This window comes from Salmo salar, chromosome 01 (genome assembly GCF_965601325.2).
Source record: "Salmo salar chromosome 01, fSalSal1, whole genome shotgun sequence".
NCBI lineage: Eukaryota > Metazoa > Chordata > Actinopteri > Salmoniformes > Salmonidae > Salmo > Salmo salar.
The window spans coordinates 136,721,425-136,735,424 of record NC_138291.1 but is presented as its reverse complement, the minus strand read 5'-3'; the positions used below and the strand labels follow the sequence as shown (position 1 = coordinate 136,735,424).

At 42.9% G+C, this 14,000-nt stretch overlaps 1 protein-coding gene across 11 annotated transcripts in view; it reads right to left on the bottom strand.

Annotated features, from left to right (window-relative positions):
• strbp (spermatid perinuclear RNA binding protein) overlaps positions 1–14,000 on the bottom strand; it is a 128,170-nt gene that overhangs the window by 34,578 nt on the left and 79,592 nt on the right. For all 11 annotated transcript variants that reach the window (XM_014125805.3, XM_014125775.3, XM_082978822.1 and 8 more), the window contains one exon: positions 7,058–7,202. In XM_014125805.3, coding sequence (XP_013981280.2) covers positions 7,058–7,202 — 145 coding nt within the window. The remainder of the gene's footprint in view (positions 1–7,057; positions 7,203–14,000) is intronic.

Sequence of the window (14,000 nt, the reverse complement as noted above, 5' to 3'; positions counted from 1 at the left end):
GCACGCTCAAGTTTTCAGTTTTTTGTCTTATTTCTTGTTTGTTTCACCCCCAAAAAATATTTTGCATCTTCAAAGTGGTAGGCACGTTGTGTAAATCAAATGATACAAACCCCCCGAAAATCAATTTAAATTCCAGGTTGTAAGGCAACAATATAGGAAAAATGCCAAGGAGGGTGAATACTTTCGCAAGCCACTGTATTATCTATGCATAGTCACTTTAATAACTCTACCTACATGTACATATTACCTCAATTACCTCGACTAACCGGTGCCACCGCACATTGACTCTGTACCGGTACCCCCCTGTATATGGTCTCGCTATTGTTATTTTACTGCAGCTCTTTAAATTACTTGTTCCTTTTATTTCTTATTCATATTTTTTAAACTGCATTGTTGGTTAGGGGCTTGCAAGTAAGCAATTCACTGTTGTATTCGGCGCATGTGACTAAAACAATTTGAATTGATTTGAAGCAGCAGGTCCGCAACGGAAATCTTTGTGTGTGTGTGTGTGTGTGTGTGTGTGTGTGTGTGTGTGTGTGTGTGTGTGTGTGTGTGTGTGTGGTGTGTGTGTGTGTGTGTGTGCCTAGCTGCTTCTGGAGTGGATTATTACAATGCCTCCATGAAGCAGAGAGCAGGCGAAATAGCCGCAGCACTCTCTGTACTCAATGTCCCAGAGAAACTGGCCCATAGCTAGATGAGTGCAGAGAAGATAAAAACAGACCTAAAACTAATCATAACATCAGCAGCATTTGTCCTGCTACTTATCATACAGCACCCCCAGGTACTGTACCAGCTTTAGTACACTGAGTACGGAGCAGGGAAAAACAAGGCGACTCGTATGGATGAATAAAGTAGCCTATTATTTTTCTATCCCGTATTGGTTATCTCTCCCGCCATTCCACTATTCCAACACTCCCAGCTACACAGCTACTGCACCAGCTCCTCTACCTGCGGTGTGGAGTGAGAGGACAATAGTTTAGCATCGCTATATGGGGCCACTCAAGGCTTTACACAGGTTAATGTCACTCATTCCTCTCTTATCCTTCCCTCTCTCCCAATCTCTCTCTAACCCTCTCTCTTCCGCTCTCTCTCTCTCTCTCTCTCTCTCTCATCATCTCTCCTCAGTCAGACCACCTGACTCAGCTACACAACGAGCTCTGGCTGAGGTTATGAATGGCTCTTTGAAACTGACTTTCAGTGCTCCAACCGACACTGACAAATACAGGTTTATCCAACAGGAAGCGCTAACAAATTCAAGGTTTTGTTTTGCAGTATCTAATCTGGTTGAAAATAAATCACGACCCTCCTTCACATGAATGATTGATTATGAATTACATTACGGCACAATTGTGAAATCTATACATTGATCTGAACACAAAATAAGAGAGCAGTAGTATAATATATAATTCCATTACGGATCAAAAAGCTGTGTCAGAAAGGGCACTTATTGAAACTTGAAATGGATACATTTCTGCACCGTAATAGGTTCCATAAAACGTTGCCTAATAGGATACATAAAGCATTGCCTATCGATCTTAAAGGAATATATACAGCCTCAGTATCTATTGAAATGGAGTGGCTCTCAACTTGGCTTGCCATCCAGAGTGGGCAATATTCAACTTTTGAAATGGTCACGTTCTTTTAGCTGAGTACAGACACCACTGGGACTGATGGTGGGTTCATACAAATTACCATCCAGGCAAGGCACAGCGGGTGATATTACACCCTTAGATATATGTCGAATGAAGGTCTGCTGAGACCAAAACATCACACTTTGTTTAATCTTTAATTATAATGGAGAGAGTGCCGTGCCTCATCTTGTAATGCAACGGTACTAGACTCTGGAGATGGCCCTGTTCTTTAAGCTATGTACTGTACCGACTGTGTACAGACACACTGTTTACAGACAGACACCCAGCCTGTGTTCATACCAATTGCTGTGATGAGTTCCTCTTGCCAGTGAGTTGCTGTGTGACACTGAGCTGTTCCTCACTGCGACGGGGCCCTTGACCCGCTCGTCTCTCGCTGGAAATACAACAGGTACGGGGGGGGGGGGGGGGATAGTTCCCCTTGATCTACAGCCGCCCCCGTGTCATCTCTCATCTCTCACTCAGACCTTACTGTCGAGCAAGCTAGACCAGCACCACGATGGATGGGTGCGTTCCTGGCTCCGCTATTGATTTGTCGGGTCTAGATGTCTCCCTCTCCCTCTCTACGTTCCAAATAGCACCCTATTCCCTATATAGTGCGCTAGTTTTGACCAGGGCCCATAGAGATTAGAGTGTGATTTGGGACGCAAACCCCTACCTCACGCCCATCTCCTCTTCCCAATTACAAACATGCCACACTCCCCACCAGTAGGCTACCACCGACTGAGGAGGAGCGATAGGACAGGAACTGCTGCCATTTTATAACCCTTTTGAGGGATGTTGTTTAGCAATGTTTCGGCTCTCACAACATCACTTTACAGTGAACAGTCTCAAAGTGACAAACTACCCGAGTATGTGAAAGAGATGGAGAATGTGATGATGAGAAAGAAAGGAATGTGGTGGCTGGGTGTTGATCAGATCCGTGTTCGTTTACACCGGTCTTTTCTGTATGGTTTCTTTGGTCTCACGCGAACCTCACTTAGTCAGGGTTAGTGAAGACCCGGGGAGAGGGAGAAAATAGACAGTTAAACAGACAGGGAGAGACGATAGACAGAGAAAAGGGTTAGAAAGATAGACAGTGGTGTCTTATCTGCAGAGAGAACATGTGTATTCTAGGGTGGGGCTCTGACTCTGCCCTGTCCCGGCTCCCCAAAAAATTGTCAAAGACTCCAGTCACCCAAGTTATAGACTGTTCGCTCTGCTACCGCACGGCAAGCCATACCGGAGCGCCAAGTCTAGGACCAAAAGGCTTCTTAACAGCTTCTACCCCCAAGCTATAAGACTGCTGAACAACTAATCAAATGGCCACCTGGACTATCTACATTGCCCCCCCCCCCCCCTTTGTTTTTACACTGCTGCTACTTGCTGTTTATTATCCATGCATAGTCACTTTACAAATTACCTCAACTATCCTGTACCCCCGAACATTGACTCAGTACCTTTACACCCTGTATATAGCCTCGTTATTGTTATGTACATTTATTGTGTTACTTTTTGATTGATCAATTTTTTTAAACTTTCGTTTATTTAGTAAATATTTTATCAACTCTATTTCTTGAACTGCATTGTTGGTTAAGAGCTTGTAAAGTAAGCATTTCACGGTGTTGTATTCGGCGCATGTGACAAATACAATTTGATTTTGATTTTCCTTCTCCCAACCCATGGGTCAAATGTATAGTCTTGGTGTTGACCATGATACATGCTACAGGGCTGCTGAGGCAGCATAGCAGGGTGAAGAATCACTATGACCGCAACCATGTTCACCACTTTCAAGATGAAAAATATTTTTTATTGTGAAACAAAAAATATATGAATGAGCGATGGCCGAACGGCATAGGCAAGATCTACTGCATCTTGCCTATGCCGTTCGGCCATCGCTCATTCATATATTTTTATGTACATATTCGTATGCATTCCTTTATACTTGTGTGTATAAGGTAGTTGTTGTGAAATTCTTAGGTTAGATTACTTGTTAGATATTACTGCATGGTCGGAACAAGAAGCACAAGCATTTCGCTACACCCTCATTGACATCTGCTAAACATGTGTATGTGACAGATAACATTTTATTTAATAAGAAATAACTAAATAAAATTGAAAAAACTTGAGCGTGCATAACTATTCACCCCCCCAAAGTCAATACTTTGTAGAGCCACCTTTTGCAGCAATTACAGCTGCAAGTCTCTTGGGACATGTCTCTATAAGCTTGGCACATCTAGCCACTGGGATTTTTGCCCATTCTTCAAGGCAAAACTGCTACAGCTCCTTCAAGTTGGATGGGTTCCACTGGTGTACAGGAATCTTTAAGTTATACCACAGATTCTCAATTGGATTGAGGTCTGGGCTTTGACTAGGCCAATCCAAGACATTTAAATGTTTCCCCTTAAACCACTCAAGTGTTGCTTTAGCAGTATGCTTAGGGTCATTGTCCTGCTGGAAGGTGAATCTCTGTCCCAGTCTTAAATCTCTGGAAGACTGAAACAAACTGTTGAGGGAAACTCCCTCAAGAATTTCCCTGTATTTAGCGCCATCCATCATTCCTTCAATTCTGACCAGTTTCCCAGTCCTTGCCGATAAAAAACATCCACACAGCATGATGCTGCCACCACCATGCTTCACTGTAGGGATAGTGTTCTCGGGGTGATGAGAGGTGTTGGGTTTGCGCCAGACATAGTGTTTTCCTTGATGGCCAAAAAGCTTAATTTTAGTCTCATCTGACCAGAGTACCTTCTTCCATATGTTTGGGGAGTCTCCCACATGCCTTTTGGCGAACATCAAATGTGTTTGCCTATTTTTATCTTTAAGCAATGGATTTTTTCTGGCCACTCTTCCGTAAAGCCCAGCTCTGTGGAGTGTACGGCTTAAAGTGGTCCTATGGACAGATACTCCAATCTCTGCTGTGGAGCTTTGCAGCTCCTTCAGGGTTATCTTTGGTCTCTTTGTTGCCTCTCTGATTAATGCCCTCCTTGACTGGTCCGTGAGTTTTGGTGGGTGGCCCTCTCTTGGCAGGTTTGTTATGGTGTCATATTCTTTCCATTTTTTAATAATGGATTTAATGGTGCTCCGTGGGATGTTCAAAGTTTTGGATATTTTTTTATAACCCAACCCTGATCTGTACTTTTCCACAACTTTGTCCCTGACCTGTTTGGAGAGCTCCTTGGTCTTCATGGTGCCACTTGCTTGGTGATACCCCTTGCTTAGTAGTGTTGCAGACGCTGGGGCCTTTCAGAAACAGGTGTATGCTGAGATCATGTGACACTTAGATTGCACACAGGTGGACTTTATTTAACTAATTATGTGACTTCTGAAGGTAATTGGTTGCACCAGATCTTATTTAGGGGCTTCATAGCAATGGTGGGTGAATACATATGCACGCACCACTTTTCCATTTTATTTTTTGAAACAAGTACTTTTTTTCATTTCACTTCACCAATTTTGACTATTTTGTGTATGTCCACTACATGAAATCCAAATAAAAATATATTTAAATTACAGGTTGTAATGCAACAAAATAGGAAAAACGAATACTTTAGCAAGGCACTGTACGTGCACACCACGAGCAAGGTTTGATGAGCACTAGAGGGAATATGGCGTCTTGTCTTATGCATGCATTGTCTCCCCAAGGCAGGAGGATTGGAATACGGGCGTAGCTTGGGAGAGGGCCATGGATATATTTTCAACGCTTACTGTGTCCCAGTGGAGTGCTGCTAACAACACTAGTGCTGCTGCTCTCTGCAGTAGCATAAATCATACACACACACACACACACACACACACACACACACAGACAGATGTGCGCACAAACATGCATATGCAAACCTACACACCTCAATACCGCCCCCCTCTATATCCCTCTTCCATGCAAAGACAAACTAATTTAATTTCCCCCTTAATTAGGGCTAGGGGGCAGCATTTGCACGTCTGGATAAAAAAATGTACCCGATTTAATCTGGTTACTAATCCTACCCAGTAACTAGAATATGCATATACTTATTATATATGGATAGAAAACACTCTAAAGTTTCTAAAACTGTTTGAATGGTGTCTGTGAGTATAACAGAACTCATTTGGCAGGCAAAACCCTGAGACATTTTCTGACAGGAAGTGGATACCTGATGTGTTGTATTGACTTTAAACCTATCCCATTGAAAAACACAGGGGCTGAGGAATATTTTGGCACTTCCTATTGCTTCCACTAGATGTCACCAGCCTTTACAAAGTGTTTTGAGTCTTCTGGAGGGAGATCTGACCGAACAAGAGCCATGGAACGATGATGTCCCATTAGACACCTGGCGCGCGAGTTCATGTTGGGTACCCTCGTTCCAATACGTTATAAAAGAGTATGCATTCGTCCACCTTGAATATTATTCATGTTCTGGTTAAAAAAGGCCCTAATGATTTATGCTATACAACGTTTGACATGTTTGAACGAACGTAAATATATTTTTTCCCCTCGTTCATGACGAGAAGTCCGGCTGGCTTAGATCATGTGCTAACAAGACGGAGATTTTTGGACATAAATGATGAGCTTTTTTGAACAAAACTACATTCGTTATGGACCTGTGATACCTGGAAGTGACATCTGATGAAGAGAATCAAAGGTAATGGATTATTTACATAGTATTTTCGATTTTAGATCTCCCCAACATGACGTCTAGTCTGTATCGCAACGCGTATTTTTCTGGGCGCAGTGCTCAGATTATTGCAAAGTGTGATTTCCCAGTAAGGTTATTTTTAAATCTGGCAAGTTGATTGCGTTCAAGAGATGTAAATCTATAATTCTTTAAATGACAATATAATATTTTACCAATGTTTTCTAATTTTAATTATTTAATTTGTGACGCTGACTTGACTGCCGGTTATTGGAGGGAAACGATTTCCTCAACATCAATGCCATAGTAAAACGCTGTTTTTGGATATAAATATGAACTTGATAGAACTAAAAATGCATGCATTGTCTAACATAATGTCCTAGGAGTGTCATCTGATGGAGATTGTAAAAGGTTAGTGCATCATTTTAGCTGGTTTTATGGTTTTGGTGACCCTGTCTTTGACTTGACAAAACATTACACACAACTCTTGTAAATGTACTGTCCTAACATACTCTAAATTTATGCTTTCGCCGTAAAACCTTTTTGAAATCGTAAAACGTGGTTAGATTAAGGAGATGTTTATCTTTCAAAGGGTGTAAAATAGTTGTATGTTTGAAAAATTTGAATTTTGACATTTATTTGGATTCAAATTTGCCGCTCTTGAAATGCACCTGCTGTTGATGGAGTGCACCACGGGTGGCACGCTAGCGTCCCACCTAGCCCATAGAGGTTAACCCCATTTCACTACCTCCATTGGAAGAGAAAAAGACAGACATAAACACAAAAACAACAGCAAAACAGATGTGATTGTGGTACCTTGTTCGTCCGTGTCACTGTCCTTTCTCATCTGCGGGGAGGTGAGGGTGACCTTCAGGGTGAGTTTTGGCTCTGTCGAACTACACACCAAAATGGCTGCCTCTGGCACACAGCGCTGCACCTCATACTTCTCTTCGGTTAACTTCTGTTAGGGGTCAGAGGTCAATAACAGCAGGCGTTAGAGGTCAAGGGTTAAAGGTCACAGCCAGGACAAACTGCACTTGACCCTTGGCTTGGGTCATGACAATCTCAGCTGGTCTCAGTCCAGGCTGTGCAAGACGTTAAGAGCAAGCCCAATCGCCAACAGTGCATTTCACACACACACATACACACTCACAGACGATGCATTTACAAAGCAGATTATGAGAAGAGAGAGCGAGGGGAGAATAAAAAGAAAGAAAGAAAAAAGGGTCCTGATTGAAAACAACATTGTTTGATGTGGAGGCTGAAAGCTAGTTCTGTCGCTATAATCCCTTGTATTAATGCCAGCCACACAACGACAATGTGCATGTCCTTTTTATGCATTCTTCCCACACACACACACACATAATTACAGTGTGTGTGTGTGTGTGTGTGTGTGTGGGGGGGGAGTCCTTTTTATTAATTCTTCTCTCATACAAGGGAAATCAATTACCTCTGGCCCCAGTGATCCGGCTTAAGATCAGATGATGAATTTTAGAGTGTCAGCAGCACTCAGACAGCCATGCACACTGATACACACACACACACACACACACACACACACACACACACACACACACACACACACACACACACACACACACACACACACACACACACACACACACACACACACACACACACACACACACAAAGATACATAAACCCGCGCACAGACATATAGACACACACACAAATACACTACCAAAGATACATAAAAAACACACACACACACACACACCTCAAGGATACATAGCTAGTGTGTTGGCTGTTTAACTGTGCAGCGAGCCACACAGGACCAATCTGCAATCCATTAGAATGTGATCTAAAGCACTGGGATGCTGACTCCCACGCATGACACTGCCTGACTGGATGCCTCTCTCACCAGCTATTTAACATGGAGGGGGCACGGCAAGGGAAGAGAGGGAGGGAGAGAGAGAGGTGGCCATGGGAGAAGGGGCCATGGAAGAGGGGGAGAGAGGAGATGGAAAAGGGCTTGGAGTAATCAGACAGAAGCATAAATGTCCCACAAGTTTCACACAACATTCCACTGACAAATGGGAAAACAAGCCAAAATGTAGCTCTGATATGGCTAAGGATGTGAGCATGTGTTAACAAGGAAATGTAGGCCTCAATTTAAACCAAGGCCAAGAAAATGCTGCTATGGGTGTACTGTGAACTCTACACCAAGCTATATGAGGCCATATATACACAGGCAGTCAGGAAAGCAAAGGCTAGCTTTTTCAAACAGAAATTTGCATCCTGTAGCACAAACTCCAAACCTTTCTAAAATTATCCGCCGCAATTGTTGCAACCCCTATTACTAGCCTGTTCAACCTCTTTCGTATCGTCTGAGATCCCTAAAGATTGGAAAACTGCCGTGGTCATCCCCCTCTTCAAAGGTGGAGACACTCTAGACCCAAACTGTTACAGACCTATATCTATCCTACCCTGCCTTTCTAAAGTCTTCGAAAGCCAAGTTAACAAACAGATCACCGACCATTTAGAATCCCACCGTACCTTCTCTGCTATGCAATCTGGTTTCCGAGCGGGTCATGGGTGCACCTCAGCCACGCTCAATGTACTAAACAATATCATAACCGCCATCGTTAAAAGACAATACTGTGCAGCCGTCTTCATCGACCTGGCCAAGGCTTTCGACTCTGTCAATCACCGCATTCTTATCGGCAGACTCAACAGCCTTGGTTTCTCAAATGACTGCCTCGCCTGGTTCACCAACTACTTCTCAGATAGAGTTCAGTGTGTCAAATCGGAGGGCCTGTTGTCCGGACCTCTGGCAGTCTCTATGGGGGTGCCACAGGGTTCAATTCTCGACCCGACTCTTTTCTCTGTATACATCAATGATGTCGCTCTTGCTGCTGGTCATTCTCTGATCCACTCTATGCAGACGACACCATTCTGTATACTTCTGGCCCCTCTTTGGACACTGTGTTAACAAACCTCCAGACGAGCTTCAATACCATACAACACTCCTTCAGTGGCCTCCAACTGTTCTTAAAAGCAAGTAAAACTAAATGCATGCTCTTCAACCGATCACTGCCTGCACCCGCCCGCCTGCCTAGCATCACTACTCTGGACGGTTCTGACTTAGAATATGTGGACAACTACAAATACCTGGGTGTCTGGTTAGACTGTAAACTCTCCTTCCAGACTTACATTAAGCATCTCCAATCCAAAATTAAATCTAGAATCGGCTTCTTATTTCGCAACAAAGCATCCTTCTCTCATGCTGCCAAACATACCCTCGTAAAACTGACTATCCTACCGATTCTTGATTTCGGCGGACATTTACAAAATAGCCTCCAACACTCTACTCAGAAAATTGGATGTAGTCTATCACAGTGCCATCCGTTTTGTCACCAAAGCCCCATATACAGTGGGGCAAAAAAGTATTTAGTCAGCCACCAATTGTGCAAGTTCTCCCACTTAAAAAGATGAGAGAGGCCTGTAATTTTCATCATAGGTACACTTCAACTATGACAGACAAAATGAGAAAAATAAATCCAGAAAATCACATTGTAGGATTTTTAATGAATTTATTTGCAAATTATGGTGGAAAATAAGTATTTGGTCAATAACAAAAGTTTATCTCAATACTTTGTTATATACCCTTTGTTGGCAATGACACAGGTCAAACGTTTTCTGTAAGTCTTCACAAGGTTTTCACACACTGTTGCTGGTATTTTGGCCCATTCCACCATGCAGATCTCCTCTAGAGCAGTGATGTTTTGGGGCTGTCGCTGGGCAACATGGACTTTCAACTCCCTCCAAAGATTTTCTATGGGGTTGAGATCTGGAGACTGGCTAGGCCACTCCAGGACCTTGAAATGCTTCTTACGAAGCCACTCCATTGCCCGGGCAGTGTGTTTGGGATCATTGTCATGCTGAAAAACCCAACCACGTTTCATCTTCAATGCCCTTGCTGATGGAAGGAGGTTTTCACTCAAAATCTCACGATACATGGCCCCATTCATTCTTTCCTATACACGGATCAGTCGTCCTGGTCCCTTTGCAGAAAAACAGCCCCAAAGCATGATGTTTCCGCCCCCATGCTTCACAGTAGGTATGGTGTTCTTTGGATGCAACTCAGCATTCTTTGTCCTCCAAACACGACGAGTTGAGTTTTTACCAAAAAGTTATATTTTGGTTTCATCTGACCATATGACATTCTCCCAATCCTCTTCTGGATCATCCAAATGCTCTCTAGCAAACTTCAGACGGGCTTGGACATGTACTGGCTTAAGCATGGGGACACGTCTGGCACTGCAGGATTTGAGTCCCTGGCGGTGTAGTGTGTTACTGATGGTAGGCTTTGTTACTTTGGTCCCAGCTCTCTGCAGGTCATTCACTAGGTCCCCCTGTGTGGTTCTGGGATTTTTGCTCACTGTTCTTGTGATCATTTTGACCCCACGGGGTGAAATCTTGCGTGGAGCCCCAGATCGAGGGAGATTATCAGTGGTCTTGTATGTCTTCCATTTCCTAATAATTGCTCCCACAGTTGATTTCTTCAAACCAAGCTGCTTACCTATTGCAGATTCAGTCTTCCCAGCCTGGTGCAGGTCTACAATTTTGTTTTTGGTGTCCTTTGACAGCTCTTTGGTCTTGGCCATAGTGGAGTTTGGAGTGTGACTGTTTGAGGTTGTGGACAGGTGTCTTTTATACTGATAACAAGTTCAAACAGGTGCCATTAATACAGGTAACGAGTGGAGGACAGAGGAGCCTCTTAAAGAAGAAGTTACAGGTCTGTGAGAGCCAGAAATCTTGCTTGTTTGTAGGTGACCAAATACTTATTTTCCACCATAATTTGCAAATAAATTCATTAAAAATCCTACAATGTGATTTTCTGGATTTTTTTTCTCATTTTGTCTGTCATAGTTTACGTGTACCTATGATGAAAATTACAGGCCTCTCTCATCTTTTTAAGTGGGAGAACTTGCACAATTGGTGGCTGACTAAATACTTTTTTGCCCCACTGTACTACCCACCACTGCGAACTGTACACTCTCGTTGGCTGGCCCTCGCTTCATATTCATCGCCAGGTCATCTATAAGTCTTTGCTATATCAAGCCCCGCCTTATCACAGCTCACTGGTCACCATTGCAGCACCCACTCGTAGCATGTGCTTCAGCAGGTATCTGGTCATCCCTGGTCATCCCCAAAGCCAACTCCTACTTTGGCCGCCTTTCCTTCCAGTTCTCTGCTGCTAATGACTGGAACGAATTGCAAAAATCAGTGAAGCTGGAGACATATCTCCCTCACTAACTTTAAGCATCAGCTTTCAGAGCAGCTTACGGATCATTGCACCTTTACACAGCCCATCTGTAAATAGCACACCCGACTACCTCATCCCCATATTGTTATTATTTTTTTGCTTCTTTGCACCCCAGTATCTCTACTTGCACATTCATCTTCTGCACTATCTATCACTCCAGTGTTTAATTGCTAAATTTGAATTATTTCGCCACTATAGCCTATTTATTGCCTTACCTCCCTAATCTTACTACATTTGCACACACTGTATACAGATTTTTCTACTGTGTTATTGACTGTACATTTGTTTATCCCATGTGTAAGTCTGTGTTATTTGTGTCACACTGCTTTGCTTTATCTTGGCCAGGTCGCAGTTGTAAATGAGAACTTGTTCTCAACTGGCCTACCTGGTTAAATAAAGGTGAAATAAATAAACAAAAATAATAATATGTTGAGGAGAAACAGGTATGCTTTGGATTAGGAAGTATACAGTGGCAGTTCCTATGAGTATACCTGTTTATAGCTAAGGCTAACCTTGTCTACATGTATGCTCACGCAAGCTTGTGTTTGTGTTTTCCGTTGATACCGCGCGCCGTGCCGTGTCCACATGCGTGTGTATCCGTGCGCAGGTGAATACCTCTGCTGCCATATGTGTGTTTGACTAATTAGCAAACCTGGCTGACAGTCCTATATTAATTATACATAGTAGCAGCTTATAAATAGAACCAGAGCTTCTCGTCTCCTGGCTTCTGTTGCTGGGGGGGGGTAAGAAGGACTGACTTTGGTCCGGCGTTACAAAACCCGATCTAGCCAGACCTTCTGCACACAGGCACCGAGTGTCTCCTATCTACAGGTGGAGAATACACGAGTCCAATATAGCACAGACTGCTGAATGAATGGGTTCCATAGCACAGAGCAGTGTGGTGTGTGTGTGTGTGTGTGTGTGTGTGTGTGTGTGTGTGTGGTGTGTGTGTGTGGTGTGTGTGTGTGTGTGTGTGTGTGTGTGTGTGTGTGTGTGTGTGTGTGTGTGTGTGTGTGTGTGTGTGGGGGGGGGGGGGGCAGGGTTTCCGTGGCGCCGGATAACGTGACCGGGAAGATTTTAATTTACCGGCCATTTGAGAAATGTACTGGACTCATTTGCATTGGGTGCATATAACCCATTAGGGCATCCACCTGCTGTGCTTAGAATGAGAGAAATCACATTTAAATTATGGTAATTCATCTTAACAGAACATGCAACTCCTGTAATAAAACATCATTTTCAAACATTTGCCAAAATGCAATTCACGGGAGAACGCCATTCTAAACAGCACACCTTATGCGAGCGATTAGATTCGTGACAGAGATGAAACTCTCAGTTAGAAACGTAGAAAGAGGGAGAATCTAAAGATGCAACAGGATGCGTAGATAATATGACTAGGATTGTGCCTTCGGCTTCTGGACAACGAAAGAAAGTTGATATGAAAACCAATAGAACAGGAGAGAAATCCTGTTTTCAATGGCATATGAGGAAGTCTTTTGTAAAATAATTGCCTCCACGTTTCTATGGTAGGATTTTGAACAGGCTACTTTGAAACAAGGTAAGAAAGACATGCCTCACAATATGAAGTCAAAAGTTCAGGTTGCAAATCATTTAAGTAGATGCATACTGCTTCCAGCTCACATTGTAAAATGATGGGTGAAGCAATGATATAGCCAGCCTACCGTTGCTTATGCACTTGAATGGCGAATGGGAGAGGCGCTTCCAATTACCAGCTGAGAAATAAAAATAGTAGCTCTTAATCGCGGCCACAACATGTTGTTTTTTTTAAACACGCGATTGCATTTAGAATTGTTGCGCAATGACTGAGCTTAATAAAAGGCCACGTTTCACTCCGGCAGCGACGAGCTGTTTGAGGAGCTGCAGCAGCAGCAGCTCGTGTGCTGTCTGACAAGTGATATTCCCCTCAAAATAGGCTCTGTACGCTGTGAGCAAGTGATACGCAAGACGCACGACGACTAACGAAAATACACACAATTCAATTCCACTACATTTGGCAAATGAATCCATAGACTGATATTTCCATTAACGAATAAAAATAATTATTTTGTCTACTACTAGCTGGGCTGTCAGTAAACAATTTGAGGTTTACTTAGAAGCAATGCAAATATCAAGGTACAGCTATATGGACACTCAATCATACTTTTGAATGGTAAGTTTACAAACATATGTTTTAATAAATAGAATTGAAACTTGTATTCCATTATGGTAAATGGTGAAACAGATTTGGCTCGTTAATCTATACGGTCCAAATAATGGTGATCCATACTTCTTTAAAAATATACATTGTAGAATAATAGTGAAGACATCAAATATTATGAAATAACAAATATGGAATCATGTAGTAACCAAAAAGGGATAGTTTTTTCTGACGTCAATTTGGCCGGCAACAATTATATTTATCATATTTTTTGCTTTTCATTTTTTTTAGGGGTGGGGGGGGGACCAAAA